This window comes from Amphiura filiformis, chromosome 3 (genome assembly GCF_039555335.1).
Source record: "Amphiura filiformis chromosome 3, Afil_fr2py, whole genome shotgun sequence".
In the NCBI taxonomy this organism is placed as follows: Eukaryota; Metazoa; Echinodermata; class Ophiuroidea; order Amphilepidida; family Amphiuridae; genus Amphiura; species Amphiura filiformis.
The window spans coordinates 79,657,634-79,676,181 of NC_092630.1; the positions used below are offsets into that span (position 1 = coordinate 79,657,634).

At 39.7% G+C, this 18,548-nt stretch overlaps 1 protein-coding gene across 3 annotated transcripts in view; it reads right to left on the reverse strand.

Moving 5' to 3' along the window:
• LOC140149220 (cerebral cavernous malformations protein 2 homolog) overlaps window positions 1-18,548 on the reverse strand; it is a 42,392-nt gene that overhangs the window by 7,290 nt on the left and 16,554 nt on the right. Inside the window, exons 8-11 of one of the 3 annotated variants that reach the window (XM_072171442.1) lie at window positions 18,469-18,496; window positions 17,254-17,368; window positions 3,065-3,203; window positions 1,839-2,069 (exon numbers count right to left, since the gene is read on the reverse strand). In XM_072171442.1, coding sequence (XP_072027543.1) covers window positions 1,855-2,069; window positions 3,065-3,203; window positions 17,254-17,368; window positions 18,469-18,496 — 497 coding nt within the window. In that variant the 3' untranslated portion in view covers window positions 1,839-1,854. Of the gene's footprint in view, window positions 1-1,838; window positions 2,070-3,064; window positions 3,204-17,114; window positions 17,215-17,253; window positions 17,369-18,468; window positions 18,497-18,548 lie in introns of all 3 variants that reach the window. The other 2 variants (XM_072171441.1, XM_072171440.1) reach the window with 2 other exon arrangements.

The following is an 18,548-nucleotide window of genomic DNA, read 5'->3' on the forward strand; positions in this document are numbered from 1 at the left end:
AAAGAGAGAAACAATGTATACATTTCAGCGAGTTTTGTCAGCATAATCTTTGATTTGTAAGTCATATATTAGCCATCATTGCATCCCTCCCCTGTAAAGAAAGCTAAGATTAGTATGAATACAATAACCATGTTAACATATACAGGTAACTTTTAAACCATATTACAATTAATCTGAATACTACAGAGTGCCCTGCTACACAAGTATCGAGGAAATGAATATGATGTAACAATTTCCTTTTTAAATGAACCTCTTGTAGGTAACATTAGGTATGAATAATGCTAAGCAAGAAGTAGTTTACACAATGTATGTGTTGGTAGTAGTAATTAAAACAGAATTTCTACTTTCCAAAATATGAACTCAGAAGTCAAAGATCTAAGATTTGAACAATTTGCCTGCCACATAAAGTATCTCACTTTCTGTTCAGCTACATCCTGCATCTGTTCATATTTGAGTCTATTAATATAATCCTTATGTCAGAATTGCAGTTCTTGAAGAAGAACATAGCTTATGTCAAGCGCGTAAACCAAGTAGTGAAGTTTACTAAAGCGTAAACCAAGTAGTGCATGTATGAAATGGTATTGTGCTTAAAATGAATTGTATTTCATTGCTTCCTGAATATTATGGTTGCCCAAAAAACAAATATTGCAGTAGATTAAGGACCACTATATCCATATATCATGACTTTAATTTCAAAATGATACTTTTTTGTGGGGATTAGTCTTGCCTTAGCGTATACTGAGTGGCAATGTGTGATTAGTAAAGTAGCTAGCTGCACAACCCAAATTGGTATGTATGAATGTATGAATAGGCAGAGAGAATGAGATCCAACCATAGAATGAAGCAATGTCGTGTTGACCAACGAAACAAATACTATCCAAGCGGCTAAGAGAGTAACATACACATTTTCTTACAAAGCAATAGTTGTGTGAGTGACTCAATCTTTCTATGAAATGGGTTAATAAAAGTTGCATATATTAGTTGTGGCAGATTAGTGGGCACAGCTAGTATAGTTAGTACATCTTTGGCACTGCTATCCCCGATCCTGGCTGGCTGGCTGCAGAAGAGAGAAACATGTGAAGAGCAAAGTGGACTACGAATTCATTTAGGTTAACCAAACTGAGGAATTCACATGTACATACATTTTATAATGCTTTCTCTCTTGGCAATCTCTAGCTGTAATAATTTAGATTTTTAGGATGATAGACTCATTTACAGCAATGGCATCTGCATGATATGGGAGGAAACCTTGCTGTCTACCCAATAAGTTATGCAATAACTTTTTCATTATCATGTGTATATTGACTTCAGGAAGGCATAATTGAAATCCCATTATATGGACATCTTTGTGACTCAGTACTTTCATTGAAGCTCATTTCTCAATATGGTTAACCTAAATACAATTTTATAAGCTTAGTCTGATCACAAATTTTTTGGACATTACTGAACAGTAAGACTTGGAGTAGCTGCCAAAACATTTAACCAACCATAAACTCAAGGTGTAGATATGTTGTGCTCAAATGTCCAAAGATTTATGATTGGAACTCACGACTGAAAACCAGCAAATGGTCTGCTCTTACCACTCCCAACTAACGTGTCAATCAAGCACATACTATACACACAATAAATTAGATATCTGTTAATATTGTGTGAAACAAGTTTGACATTAGTGGTATGTTAGAGAGCCACTGTCAATTGGTTTTGCTGCCAAAATCCTTTCAAATCTACAACTTTTGAAAGGTCTTTGGTAACATCTTTAACTACTGCCCTTTCAGCCTCTAAATGACACCACCATCATCACCAGTTTAACTTTTAAAAAGAAATAGTTTTATTAGTACCACATATTAATGTACATCAGACATGGAACTGGAATAGATGGAATTTGAGAAAATCCATAATTGTGTATATTGGGTGAGCTGTTCCTGACATGCTGCTACTGGAGGTCATAATGGAGCTTGAGTCTCCTGAATCGGCCCGTGTCCTGTACACACTATACGCTGGGTCTACATGACTCCTTAGGAACTGCTCAAACAGTGGCAAATCTTGGTTGGGCACAAAACTTCTCATTCCTGGAATAGTGAATTTGGATAGAGGTGTTTGATGTGAACTATTTACAAGTATGTTAAACACAGCTGACAACTCTCTTCACACTTCTAAATTCGGTTGATTCACAATACGATGCGCCTCCAGCATTTGCTGGGGGATAGGTCAAAATACCCAGTGCATAATGGGAAAATGTCGACATCCAAAGCCCATGTAATACGAATACAACGCAGGAACATAATGTCATTGTGTGTTTAAAAGTCAAAATACCCAGAAGGTAAAAAATTGGACTAGCAAGAGCAACCGCTGGTGGCGCATCATATCGTGAATCACCAGAATTGTATACATTGTAAAATACTACATTGTAACATCATTATCCTGCTTACTTCTTTGTTGTATCAAAGAGATTAGACCGAAAGAGTACCTACTCCACCATGTTTCTGTGTCACTGATGGAGGGCAAAATAGTGTACCTCCACATTTTAATTTGCCATTCGTCTGATAACCTCAAATGAAAATGCTTACTTGTTTGTGATGTGCGCATAATACACATGTCAGTAACATTTAAGATTGAATATGCATGTTCAGTATCAGGTTTATGCTGATTTTAATGTTGGAGGTACACTTTGGGTCAATTCTGTGTCGGTACTCTTTGGGTCTTCTCTCTTTGGTTTACACCAATAACTATTTGTCATGTGCCATCCATATGGCTGGTAATTTGCAACAAACAATGTGACTCTTGATAACACAAAGTTGAAGCCATATTCTGTAATCTGCTAAATAAAATATTAAAAGCCATTTATATATGCTATCAAACAAAGCTTAGGTAGGCATCAATATCCATGTATGATTGTGTGTAACATTATCAGAATAGTTTAGCATGTACTACTAGACCATTCTGTTAGCCCATTGTTGTAAATCTCTCAATTTGAATGACTTCTACAATGGCTTTAAACCCAACCCTACATTTCCCACCAATGAATACTCAAATACTTTTGATGTTGCTGATGTTGTTATCTTACCTGGAAACAGATTAGTCCTATTGGGGCCATAGAGCTGCTGTAATCTGGTACAGAATTCTTTGATAGACCCTGATTGACGATATTCCCGTGGGATGGCTGCAAACTGTTGCAGTTCCTCTGAGTTGAGTTGTTTACGTAACTGCATAGAAGAATAAGAAGAGCTTATATGGTAACATATAGTCTGGTGTAGAGGCAAATATATACAATATTGCGTGGTATGATATAAAGTCTGAAATGGAACTGGTATCATGTGTTAGACACTGAATCATGGTGCTGCACAAATCCAGGCCCAGGGTGGATGTGCAATTTAAATGTAGACTGTTGGATAATTATTTTACATGTTATACTTGAAGAGTCCTAATCTACACAAAAACTAAAATACCTGTACAGAAAACTGTCTGCAAACAAGCCTACACTATGAGCATATATAACGAGTTATACTGTCATGCCGATTGCTACTGAGCTGTGTGACGCTTCATCATGCCACTTGCATTTTTCTGCAAGTGGGTCATGACTCTGAAAGCAAGTGTTAACACTCTTTGCTCATTGGCCAAACTTCTGTGCTATATTTCAGAGTGGTAATGCTCCTGAAGTGATTTGCCACTTTGGGCAAAGTGGTGGAGTGATCGATGTATTAGCTTGCTGGCCTGATTGCATACTGACGTCAAAATCGTGGCAAAGCAGCGACATGATCGTATGAAACCAGCATTAGTAAAATTAACGAAATGAGTCATTGGAAAGTTAAAACTATCAAGTGCTACTTCCAGCCATTGCTCAACAAACTTAAAACAGATTGTCATAGCTTCTGCAAGAATGCTACCAAGGGCAGTGTCATATATTTGGAAAAATGGAATAAATCGCAGTGTTGATAATCATGAAGCTCCAATTGCATGTAGCTACAAGCAGACAAACCTCTCCACATTAGCCAAGATGTGACATTTTGCCCTTATTATACCGTATTCAGTCTTATCATTTGGGTATGTTAGCACGTCCATTCTCTTAACAAAAAAAATGCATTTTTGTTTTATTTTTTGATTTAGCAAATCACCAATAGTGTGTTAACGACAGGATTTAGAAATGGACGACCAGCTTTACATCCCTACTTTACATCCCTGTATAAGCCATGACTACATTTCTATTAACAGTAAAGCTTACAATCGTATTTGTACAGAGTTCTTAGCTGTGCATCAAGTATTACTAAATTATATTGGATTAGTTGACCAACCTTTTGAACACACAGTTGAATATCTATAATTGAAGACTGAATTAAAAACACTAGTTTGCGTCTGATGTCAGGGTAAAGGAACGGCGTGATTGGCTGCTGACATGCCTAGTACAGCATTTTTGGTCTGGTTGACAGGACGTCATACGCAAACTAGTCTTTTTAATTCGGTCTTCAATTATAAGATGTGTGTACATGCGCAGCAGAGTTGTGCATGTACACACATCTTCTCATGTTTATGTACACTGCACTCAGAGAGCATATTCATACTTTAAGTGTGTACTGGTACTCTGTACAATTATGATGATTTTTGATGCCAAATAATACCAAACAAATGATTATTAAGCAGCAGATAGCAGATTATATATAACAATTGCAATAAGCAGCTTTATGATATAAAAATAACACTTTGCACCTGTTGTTAATGCTACCTTAAGTCCTGCTATCTATATTTGACCATCCACCACGAACCCAGTGTTAAGTGATTTTGAGCACCTATTTCCCGAGCAGTTATGACAAGTGATATATGATTTTAAAACTTGTTTTATAAAGATTTGGGTACTCAAAATTGGAATTTTTACACTGGATTTCGTCATGAATGGTCACATATTTGTATATTATATCCTTATGGTTTTGGCAGACTGCCGAATAGCTATTTGTCAAACATGGATCAGATGGTAGACGCGAGCCTGAGGGCAGCATATCAATCATTTACCAGTGATTCAGCATAAGTGAGCCACAGAGGACTGCATACATGGTTAGTATTCCTGATCCATCCAAGAGAATTCATACATAATAATATAATTTTAACAGACAAATCATTTTTCGGCATTCAGCTAAAATGAGCAATAGCATACAATTATTATAACCTTTTGCTGTAATATATCTATTTTAATTGTACCTCTGTAATTTCATAAGAAAGCAAGATAGCTAAAAAATAAGCAAGAGCTATGTAAAATGAGCTCTTTTGAGAAACAAGGTTAACCGGTTGGGTTTGTTTTGTTTTTGTGTTAATACCATACATATGTGATGCGATCAAGCAAAATCAGTTGGAAGTCGGATATATTGATTTTCAGATATAGCAACACAACAATTTCTTTTGTTACAATTGTTACCTGAGTTTACCTCATACAACAGGTAGAGTAAAAGTAGTAATATTTCAAAAAGATTACCTTCTTTTGTCCATACATGCTTTCTATGATGATGAGTAGTATTTTTTCAGTGTTGTGATTTTCTTCAGTTTACCAATAACACTACTTTTTACAATACCGCACTATTACCTAACTTAATGGAAAAATACATTTTCACAAATATAAGTTCTTGGTCTGATAAACGAAGTATTACAGGTCATCAACGGCATTATAACTTACTATCTGTTCTAATTCTGATGATGCCTCATGCATATTAGTCCCAAACAGAAATGTTTGGTAGACTCATAACCGGTGCGATCTTACCTTTCCGATGTTGATTAAGATACTTCTTGCATCGATCCCGAGATGCGGAAAAAAACCAATAGTTATTATTATTTTATTATTTATTATTTATTATTATTTATTTATTCTTTCTTTATTGAGGGTAATACTGCTTCAGTGACAAGCACTGCTTTTCAAGCAGGCCCTCATTGTATACATATTATAGCAACAAAATATATTACGATACACAATATTTACAAAAATAGCATACATAATATACTAGTATTACAAATAAGTATAATGGTATCATCAAATACAAGAAAATTATAAATACCATGATTCAAAATACAGAAATACAATAATTATATTTATACAAAAAAATAAGCAAGCAAATGAACAAAATGTAGATCAGGCCTAAATTTCTTTAATTTTTGACTGAAATTGGCCTAAAGTCATATTTTCCATCTGCTCTTACTCTTACTGTCGGTGGCAAAGAATTCCATGCATAGGCTGCCCTGACGTGAAAAGTACGTTGACCTGAATTTGATTTAAATTTTGGAACAATCAATGTATTAGAAGTATGATTTCTAGTTATATGATTATGGTTATCATGAACAAAATCAAATTGAGAAGATAAGTATGATGGATATTCGTTCTTTAAACATTTGAAAACAGTCATTAATAGAGTATTATGCCATCTTTGATCAAGTTTAACCCACTGCAATGTATTCATTAAATCATTAGTTGGTGTCCTTATATCTGCTGAGAGAATTATTCTAGCTAAATTATTATGAAGTACCTGAAGCCTATTATGGTACTCTACACTAAAATTTGACCAGACCATGCTGCCATAATCAAAGTGGGGAATAACAAGAGCATTTGATAACATTACAGTGGTTTTATATGGAAGGAAATATTTTATACGTTGTATTATACCAGTTCTTTTGGAAATAGTTTTACTAACATTATCAACGTGAGCTGACCAAGACATCTTGCTATCAAATTTTACACCTAGATATTTAAACTCATCTACTCTTTCAATATCATTGTTGTTATATAATAAATGTACATTGTTGAACTTTTCAAGCATTTTGTTTGTAGACATGACTCCATTTGAATTTTAAGATCAGATTCATTTTTAGCTTTACACATTAAAGAGGTATCATCAGCATACATTACAGTTTTACATTCAGACACAGCATTAGGTAAACAGTTAACAAAAATGATAAACAGTAAAGGACCTAAAATTGAGCCCTGAGGAATACCAATATCAATTGGCCTAAAGTCAGAAAGAGTTGAGTTAACATTAACAGTTTGTTCTCTGTTGTTTAAGTATGATTTAAACCATAATAATTCATCCCCATATACCCCATATTGTTTAAGTTTCCTAATCAGAATATCATGATTTACAGTATCAAATGCTTTCTTTAAGTCTATAAATAAAACGCCTGTAGCATAACCTGTATCCATATTCTTTAAAATGTAATCTTGCACATCTAGAAGGGTTGTTGTTGTGGAATGATTTGGACGAAATCCTGATTGAGCATTTGATAACAGTCCTACATTACTCATATATTCATATAATTGATCATGGACAGCTCTTTCAATGATCTTTGATACAATTGGTAATACAGAGATAGGTCTATAGTTACTAACATTAGTTTTATCACCCGATTTAAATATTGGAGTTACTTTAGCCTTCTTCCATGCATCAGGAAAAGTAGACCCATTCAAAGACAGGTTGCAAATATGAACAAGGCATTTTGAGATGAAAGGCGAGCCAACTTTAATAACCTTACATTGAATGGATCTAATCCTGACGATTTACAATTTTGCATTTTACTTATTTGTTTGAGAACAAATTCATTAGATATTGCTCTAAAACTAAATTTGTTTACACTATGATTTTGATGAGAACATATAGTATTACAAGTGCATACATAATTATCATTGTTATTATTAAATTTACTCCCAAGTTCATTACCTATTGAAGTGAAAAACTCATTGAACTCATTTGCCATATCCTTTTTGTTACCTGAGTAATTACCATTCTTTTTAACAACTGCTGTAGGTATACTTGATGTTTTGTTTGGTATAATTTTCTTAATTGTTTTCCAAAGATTTTTACTATTATTTATGTTGTTACTTATAGCCTCGTTACAATAACTCTTTTTCAGTGAATATTTCATATTGTTTACTTTATTTCTAAGAGACTTTGCTTTACTCCAATCTTCAGCATTATTTGTCTTATGTGCTTTTGAAAAATAGTAGTCCCTATCTTTACTTAGTCTCAAAAATTCACTATTCACCCATTCAGGTAAATAACCTTTAACTTTCTTTTCCTTAAATGGTGCATGCTTGTCACAGGCAGCATTGAATGAAGACTGCCATTTATTAAGTGCTTCATTGACATCATTTATATTACGAATTCTACCCCAATCAATATTTTTGATTGTATCAATATAATCTGCTTCATTAAAGTTTTTGAAACATCTGGATCTTACAATTTTGGTGGAAGTTTCAACTTATTACATTTTCTTACAGCATATATTAATGAATGATCACTAAGACCTAAACTATGAACACCAGATGAGATAATAAGTTCTGGTTTTGATACAAATATTAAATCAATTTTTGTTTTACTAGTTTCAGTTATTCTTGTATAATCTGTTATAATTTGTTTCATATTAGAATTGTTTGCCAACCTTGTCACTTTTCTTAAATTACCAATTTTAACCTGACCTAAATTAAAGTCTCCTAAAATATATACATCATCATATAAATTGTTACATTTCTTAAATATATCATCAAGATTATCAAGAAAATCAACAGTACAGTCTGGTGGGCGATAAATACTGCCAACTAAAATAGGCTTTGTGTTGGTTAAATTAAGTTCAATAAAAATACCTTCAATATCATTATCATATAAATCCTCATTTTGTTTTGACAAAATACTGTTTTTAACATAACATAAAACTCCACCCGTATTTTACCATTTTGTCTATCAAGTCTATAAGTATTATAACCATCTATTTCTACTTCTGAGTCATCAACATCCTTATCTAACCAAGTCTCATTAATACATAATGCATCAATAGCATTGTCATTCAAAAGGAAATTAACCTCATCAACTTTGTGGATTAAACCCTGGATATTTAAATGAGCTATTTTAAGACCCTTCCTAATCTTACACTTTAAATCAATAAAGCCCTCATTAAGAGGAAGTTCATCATTAGCAAGTTTGTGAAAACAATTCTTACAATACCAATTATTATTTTGCTTAACATCATTATCATCAACACATCTAAGGTGAAAATCAAGAGTACAATTATTACAAGTTACATAAAGATCATTTTTTAAGATTTTTCTTACACACTCACCACAAAAATCATTTTCAGTTTTCTTGCAAATTTTGACATTCTTTACAGTTTTTAAAGTTTCAGTTCTTTTTTTACCGGTACTATTTTTATCTTTTACCTTACAACACTTGTTTGTACACTCATTGTTGTCACATGTTGTGACACTAGTAATTTCTTCATCATCAAGATTTCCATTGTCTGCACCATTGGCATAAACATCATGAGAATTTTCATTTTCCATATCAGAAGTACTGATTGAAATATCATTATTACTACTACATGTAATAGCACTAGTTATATGTACAGATTTCTTTAGAATAGCATTAACATGTTTAGTGTCATCACTCATATTATTTACAATATTTATATCATTTGTTATATTATTTACATGAACATTGTTATTACTAGGAATATTGTGGGAACAATTGTAATTTACAGAAGTACTTTCAGGATAAACATCTGCTTTTTCAAAACATAATCTACTTGTATCATCACTATTACCTTGGTCAATAACATCAAAAACACTTGAATGAAAATGAATGAATGGATGATTGTGATGAGAGGGAGTGACTTTATGAGCACAATAGGTATCACTTGAGACATGATGATGAGGTGAATAAATAGAATTTACATTTTGGCTATTGATGTTATTATTAGAATTATTTACAATAGTCATAGATGAAGAAGATGTGTTATCATTACATGTAGAACCTATACAATATGAATGATCAGTTTGATTGCTTGAAATAGTCCTTTTAATTTCACATTGTTTTTCACCATGTTCATTATATATACGAGAAGAAAGACCTATGTTCCTTGCTGATGTTGACTCCACATAAAAGGGGTTGACTGCGAGTCTATTACATTTCTAAAGTTCCTTACAAGTCTGCTGATGCCATGGTTGTTCAGGTGAACCTTGTCCCAATATAGGTCTTCTCTAATATGTCCTCCTTCTGTAACAAATGATGAGGCATGGTCTGCAAATGATACGCGAGCACTAGCGCGACAATTTCGCTCAAAGATGGTGTTCAGTTCATATATAACTCCGCTTAAGACATTACTTCTTGCAAGGGGGATGAGTCGGGAAGAATACTTGATACAATGATGTGCTGCGTTAGGAAATTTCTGAAGAGCTGCATTGACAAGACGTCTCGCTTTGGCTTCACAAGCCTCGGTTGATTCTCGCTTTACATTATTAGTCCATGCTTGTAGGATGACATGTTTTGGGTTTACATACTCACAATCCTCTACAAGTCTCTGAATCTCAACTATGGTTGCTCCACTTTTGTGGACCTTCCTTTGTAGAATCTATCTTCATCAATCCGCTTGCATATAGAGTTACTAAAAATTAGGATCTGTGGGCATTCTTTCTGCGGTGGTTTCTCACTAGTACTTTTTGTAGGTTGTCTTGTTGGTCTTGGAGTTGGTTTAGTAGTAGGCCTTGACTTTGCTGAGTTAAGCGGGGACATGTTTGTCTGGGGTCATCAAGTCGATGCTGGGGGCTGAAGGAACAGCAGTTTCTGCTACCTGATCAAATAAAGCGCTGTAGGAATTTGATGTTGTTACTGCTGGTGCACTTTCTGTTGGCTGGGATAGGCGCCTTGCTGTTTTGGGAAGTTCAAAGTTCTGCACATGGGTCTCCTTTAGACTGAAAATTTCAGCCTCTAGTACACTGTTACGCTCACTGAGTTCATGCGAAATGCTGATGAAATCTGGGTAAAGTTTTGTCGCAAGTCTCTAAATTCTTGTAGCTGTGAGGTGAAATCCTTTACCTTGTCTTGCAGGCTTTGAATTTTCCTTCTGAGTTGAGGTGTTTCATCTGGAGCGGAGTCAGTTTGAGTTTGTGCATCACAAGATGTAACTCTAGTTTGAACAGAAGAGTCTGTCATCAGTTCGTGATTGAGTTCAAATGTTGGCAGATTTTCACTTTTGTCCGATGATGAGATAGCGTGGTTATGTGTTGGCGTAGAAGTAGAAGGACCAGGTGTGAAGGGAAGGCTGCAACATTCTCTTCTGCTAATTTGTTACCAATTTCTGTTAAGATGGTATCTATCCAAGTTTGATGGAGTGATCCTTGGACTGAGATAGTGTTGGTAGATGCATAGCAAGTGATGGTTACATGTTGTAATGTATCTCCAGGCATAACACATCTGAAGATACGGCCGTACCTGCCCTTGTCTTCTGCTGTACCATATCTAGTACATAGTTCATAAGATAGTTGATCAAATATATCTGGGTTGACAGCTATTGTTGTTGACATAGTTTTTGGTTCAATTTTCCACATAGAGTGATCAAATATGTCCACATTTGTAAATCCATTGAAAGTACCATGGAAAGACTGCCATAGATGATTGACAGCTCCCTTTGTTATGCTCGTTAAGTTCATTGTTATATAGGCAGGATGTTCTTGGAAGAAAATCAATACCAGTGATGTAGAGTTGTAGTCCAAGTTGAATTATAATACAAAATATGAAATCAAATGTCATATATTTTCTCCAAAACAGTGATCAAGTTTATAAAATAAAGTTGATCAGTAAATTCCAGACATCAAGATGAAGATGTTGATATAAAATTCAATAGGTAATCCAAAGTAAAAACAGCGTAATTATGGTGATTTGTCAGAGCTCATGTGGAGTGATGCACACTAGTTGAATAGCAGCTTGACCCACATAAATGAATAAATTTTGTCCCACATAAATGAATAAATAACAAAAACCCCCGATCCCCGGTGGACTCACCCAAAAGGTGACGCCACACCATATGATCGCCCCTTATCCGACTTGGGATCCCCTACTCGGACCAAACTTGTAGGGGTGGCGGGGTCGGGATAATCAACATCGGAAAGGTAAGATCGCACCGGTTATGAGTCTACCAAACATTTCTGTTTGGGACTAGACTCAGTACACCGGTCGATCTTACCGCTTCCGATGTTGATTAAGATACTTCTTGCATCAACATCTGAAAGATCGATCTAGCAAGTAACCGACGGATGGAGGTACAAGATTGGTCAGCATCTGATCAGGGATCGGGAGCGGTAACGATGGTTTTCGCGAGGTCAGAAAATATTTTCCCCAACGGTCGGGAAACAAAAAGACCACGCGATCACAGACATAAACCTCCTTACTTAATAAGTTTGGTGGTTAAGAATAGCGACACTGGTTCTTACCATGCTGAGTATTCTGTATAGTCTGAAAACCTGGTACCCGTACACCACCGTATTATGATCGCCCGAACAATGTCCCGGTAAACCTCCAAGATCACCCGTAGAACGGGGGGTAGACCGGGACAATCGCCCGCTTCGTGAGAAGCTGTGTGATCCTGTCAGTAGTGCCCGACGCTGGGGGCCGCCTGACGGCACTACTGTGGACCTCTGAAATGTGCAGACGAATGTGGGGAGACTGGGTTGCCAGTCTGTAACCCCCACTCACCACTGACCATACCCAGGCGCCAAAGAGATGGTTTCCCACCTCTGGGTGAAAGCCATAAGCGGTCGTCCACTGGGAGATCCCCTGTGGAAAAACCGCTGAGCCCCCAGGAATGCTCTGCCTAGCTTCCCTTGGAAGAGCGCTTGCTCTTCTTCGGGCTTGCCAGCTGTTCCTGTGCTAGCCTTGCGCCTCGCAGACATGGGTGCTGCAGAGGTAGTGGGCTCGGGTACTGTTGGTGGTGCACGGCCTGCTGAAGTCGGAGCTCCTACCCATGGTAAGGGCAGTTTCCGACCTCTTCAGAGTGCTCCCGTTGGTAGCTTCTTTGCACGGTCCTCCACCGTGGCGCAGAAGCATCCAAAGAGAAAAGGACCCTGCCTTTCCATCGCGTTGAGCGATTGGAGTGGCAGGCCCCTCCCCCCGGCGCTGAGTGGACACCCTATGGGCTAGGCCCATGGAGCTCTCGTTGAGGCTAGCTGTTAGCACCGCTAATAGGCTCACCTCGCGGAAGAGCTCAGATGTTGTCTGAGCGTGATACGCTTGACGACATCTGGGTCCCTCTCGGATCCCCTCAGGTAGGTCCTGTGGTCCTCCCGCGTTACATCGCAGAGGAAGCGTGCAAAAGCACGCGCGTCATAGCTCTACTGAGCTCGACAGCCCTACGATATCTACCCGTGAGGTTTGCCGGGAATGAGAGTGCAGGCGTCCCCTGTGATGACGGTAACTGAGGACGGGCATCTGAAAGCGGGTAAGAAGGCATAACCACTGTGTGGCTCGCCGACTACCTGCCAGCAGAAGAGGGAGTACTCCCGCAAGACCCTGAGGTATCCGCCATGGCACCACTGGGTCCGCATGCTCTCGCAGCCGCCGTCCTAGCGCTAGCCGCACGGGGCCTACCCTGATCAAGATCTGGGTTAGCCCCATGCCGGCTGGCCTGGTCAACAGCTGATGTTGGTACTGCGTGGCCATCGCTGGCGACACTTGCCACGGTGCTGGGCCGTGGAAGAAACACCCTGCGGCGGGTACCACGGGCATACCCAGCCGGCAGCTGACCCTGAAAGGATCCGCCACCAGGGTAACCCCATGGTACTGCAGTACCAGCACCGCCTCCCCTTGTTGCCACAGAGACTGTGGCGACTAAAGCGGAGTGCTGCGGTACCGGTGCGGTATCAGCGTGGGTACCCGTGAGGGTTCCCAACTGTGGACCGCTGTACCCTCGCCACACTGCGTTCCCTGTTTGGGGGATCAAGCTGTGTGCTGGCGTGGTACCGGCGCGGTACTAGCATGGGTACCCGTGAGGGTTCCCGGTTGTGTACCGCTGTATGCATGGTTCCAGCGTAGGTGCCCGTGAGGGCTCCCGGCTGTGTACCACTGTACCCATGCCTCACTGCGTTCCCCGCAAGGATCAAGCCGCGTGTATGGGTACCCGCTATACCGGCTGTCCCTTGGCTAGAGGGAGCTTGCCTAGTACCACGGGTAGCTGAGCGCAGATACCCCGATCAATCACCTCGCCACCTGAATAGGCAGCGCCAATCAATGGAGCTATGCCCTGTTGATTTGACAGTGATCGATCAAGAGAGGGTAATTGACCCATTGACGGTAATGGATCACCCACGCTCCGCTGGCTCTCGAGGACATAAGTGGGTTGTTGATCAGCTAGGCTGTTCAAGCTACTTACTGTACCCTCTAGAGCTTAAGCCCAAGGTCGCTGTGTGTGGCGGACCACTCACGGCAGCTATGGGCGGGTGCATAGCGGCTACCACTGAAGTCAAGCCGTAGCTCGCCTTTGTAGCTGCCACCGAATGCACCTGGGTCGCTGTCCCGTGAGAGACTGCGAGCCCAACCCCTGAATAATCGCCAGCCAGTCCCTGTGGACAGCCAGCAGCTATTCTAGGGCCCAGGGTATCACTCGGCGGTCCCGCCATGGATCGCTGCCGTGTGCCAACCCCAGTTGGTTCTGCTAAGACTACACCCACAGCGTTAGCCGCGGTATCGTCTCTGTCGAACCCATGCATGCTAGGGTTCAACCCAGGCAAGCCCGGGTACCTTGCATGCTGCCCGTCGCTGGCTACTACTGTGGCTGTTTGAGCCCGTAGATATGCCTGCAACAGACGGGTGTCCTCCTGCTAAAACCCCGTGAGGATTTTCGCTAGAGGACTGGTATCCTCCTGCTACAAAACCCGCTAGGGTTTTCGCTGGTGGTTACCGCTCTGCTGCCTGCTACTTTGCTCCGACGTATAGTCAGTGCTTTCGCTGGCTGCTGAGCCTTTGACGCCGCTTAGCAGTCCCGAAGGAACCGCCTGCTTGTCCGGGGACCGGAGCCCCCTTAAGCAGACCTGCCATGACCCATAGGGGCTGTCACAGCAGAATCTACCGTATCGACTGGTATCCTCCTGCTGCAAAACCCGCTAGGGTTTTCGCTGGTGGTTACCGCTCTGCTGCCTGCTACTTTGCTCCGACGTATAGTCGGTGCTTTCGCTCGCAACTGAGATCGGAAGCGCGCTGGCTGGGGACGGAGGGAACGTCTGGGTGGCCGGGCTCCCGAGCCCCAATAAGCAGACCTGCCATGACCCATAGGGGCTGTCACAGCAGAATCCACCAGACGACCTTACCAGTGCCCTTGGTAGATTTCTTCTTCGTCTTATGGCGGCGACGGAGCCTATTCCAATCGTCAAGCTGGAACTCGGAGAGTCCTAAGCAAAAAGAAAGACATCTAGAAGATCGAGAGCACTCCTGTGGGTGAAACAGAGCGGTGTGGGTCCCGCTCCGTCACCAGGGAAGGGCAAGCCCGACAGGGCCAAGGCGAAGCGAGGAGAAAAGGGAGGGGGGGCCCTACCCCCCCCCCCCAACACGCGACTCAAGCCCAGTAAGCAAACCTGAGCACGGAGGCTGGTCGCTACGTTAGTGGTAAAGTAAGGACTGGCTAACTTTATTACTAAAATGTCAGACGGGTCCCTACCAATCCCCACCGTATGAATATCTGATTAACTCGTCTTTATTGGACGGTAATGAAGACATAACGATAGAGTAATCACCCTAACATAGCAACAATAACCTACCGTACATGAAATACAATGTGTATGTACAAACATCTATTGTAACTTACAGGCTGCAATGGTTGTTTTACGTGGGAAACAAAATGAATGGCGCCAACGAGCGGCCATTTTGAATTGCTCGTGTGTCCCGTATACAAACGGAGGCACGATATGTAGCTAAGTTTTGGATCGTTTTTGTCACTTTTTCGCCAGAAAATGCCGTCAAAACTATCCTCAGCCCGAACAATACCGGTTTGGTTTTACCTAAGGTGTGAAACTACAACCGATATCTCGCCTTGGTCGAGAAATTGATACACAGTGCTATGAACAATCGATAGGCACGCCTGTGTCAGTCGGAGACCAAGGAGGATAAGGGACGATCATATGGTGTGACGTCACCTTTTGGGTGAGTCCACCGGGGGATCGGGTTTTTTTTGTTATTTATTCATTTATGTGGGACAAAATGACTATTGTTTTTTTCCGCATCTCGGGATCGATGCAAGAAGTATCTTAATCAACATCGGAAACGGTAAGATCGACCGGTGTACTGAGTCTGTCCTGGTTAGGACTGGGCCAATGTTCAATGGCTGGGCATGAGAGCAAGCCTTGTTATATTCATTTTTCAAAGAAAAATACCTATTACAAATACATCCAAACGTCCATGGGCATTTGTTGGAATAGATAATTATTACTTAGTGGATCAATATGTACCTAGTTGCTCATTTCACTCCTATGAAGCATTACTACTTACTGGCATGAGCCTCAAGTATGATAATGTCCTAACTTTATTTATGTACAGCTCCAATGTTATTCGCCGATCGCACGGTCATCAAGGTTCTACCTGCAAAGTGCTGCTGTGTGTGTTTATATGCCTGTCAATGTATGCTTTCATTTAATACCGCGCACATGTTGCAAAAGTCTTCAGGCGCATTGCAAGAAAAGCGCAAGAAACAAAATTGAACATTTTGCTCATGCGTTTGCAGGGAGAACCACGTTTTGGTATCAATATGCCGGATCCGTGCAAAGGGCGAATAGGTCTACACATTTAATATACAGGGTGAACTGTTATTCACTATCAACATATCATATTTTGTCAGTGGCTTTAACATTGCAGTCCTATGCTTTAGACAAGTATTCCTTTGTCCACATCAAGTTCTGTAGTGACATATGTGCGTAAAATTGATCGTGCAGGGCATACACGCATTACCTACATGAATGGTTTGTTGGTACACTTGCAGCCCAACCTGAGCTTGAAGTGAACTAATGTATAGCCAGTGAAATTGAGCACCTATAGCAAGAGCAAAAATGAGTATGTTGATGGTGCATTCAACAGTGAATATTCTAAGACAAGTGAATAACAAAAAACATGTGGCCTGTGAAGTAGGCTACTCAAGTAAATAACATAATAACATATAGTCAGTCCGATATTGACCTGTTCCCAATGCAGTAAGTGATCTGTAAGCGGTGATGACTGTGCAATACTAAGCTGTGCAATACCATTTACTACAAACCCTTCCTATGTGACAACACCAATATCACCAAGGCAGCTATAGTGCACATAAAACTCCCTCAGACTGCTGACAATGAATACCATACTCACATCTTCAATATATTTCTGTAGTACTAAAGCTGCAGAGTGACTGCTTTTACCAATGCTGCTTGCAGCCCCACCATGTTCAGATTCTGATCCATCACTAGGTCTATATAAAAGCAAGAACACAAGACATGTTTAGACTTACCACTTCTATATACTCTTGGAGTAATACTTTGGCAGTAACACTTAGCTCATCTGTGCTAGTTCCACCGATATACCTTTCAGGAGTACCATATTCCGATGTGGAAGCCCGGCTTGCCCTAGTGCGGAAAGAAATCATGCACATGCGTGTTAGTGTCATACAAAGGCAGTTCAACATTCAAACCAAGGTATAAAATCTAGGCAGATTTCATAACAATATCATCTCAACTTTGTTTTGATAACAAAATAAGCATTGCAAATCTACCAAGATTTATTCCTTCAGCTTTGTAGAAGTGAAGTGGAAACAGAAAAAAACAGGTGGAGTGATAGTTGGTGCTTCAAGACAGATCTCCACAGATACTAAGGATGTGCTATAAGTGGTGCAATCAAGCATAAGGAATCAGACATCATCAACAACCAAAACAAGCTGTACAGCTCCCCTGGGTAATGCTGTTTATAAGCATGGTTGCATTTATACATAACTTTGCCGGGGGTAGCTAATGGCAATGAACCTTTGTTATTAAACAGGGGAGTTAATGAAGATGGGTGTTTGTTGTACTTAGCATTCCATTTTGATGCATTTTTGACTGGGGGGAGGGGGCATGGGGGAAAATACCCCCAGTCAGAACTCTGGCCCCCCTGTTGCCCCCCACAGAAAAAACCCAAAAAATACAAAAATTTCCACTTTATGTGGTAATTTTGCACAAAATTTGTTGATTTTGCCCCCTTTGACTTTCACTTTTACCCACTAATGCCCCCCTCCGCGCAAAAAAAATTCCTGGCACCGCCACTGTCAACAACAGTATGCAATAATCAACTTATCTTTATGTACTGAAGCACCATAAATCTATACCCTTGATTTGGGATAACAAAGTGCTTCCCTTTATCTTATTTGCACTTGGAGTTCATCAAAGATAATCTTAAACTCAGAAAGGAGTTTGGAATCCCAGAGGTCCTAGGTTCAAATCCTGGTCAAGGATGATTCTATAATTCCTTGGCCAACTCATGGAAAAGAATACATTACAATTATAAAGTTGAATTACCTGACAAAGTGACCAGTTTTAAGTGATCAACATTTAAATTGATCAATGATAGTGTATTTATGACTTTGTTGGGTTTTTTAAATCATGCAATATTATAAAGATGGATGTTTGATTTAATGCAAGTCAAGTATGAGTTTCCATGCCTCATTCCATTTTTAACATAACAACAAACTTACGGTGAAGGTCGTTCGATTACACTAGGATCTGAAAAAGAAACAAAATCAAACATTAATTGATCAAATGTTTAACTTCAAAA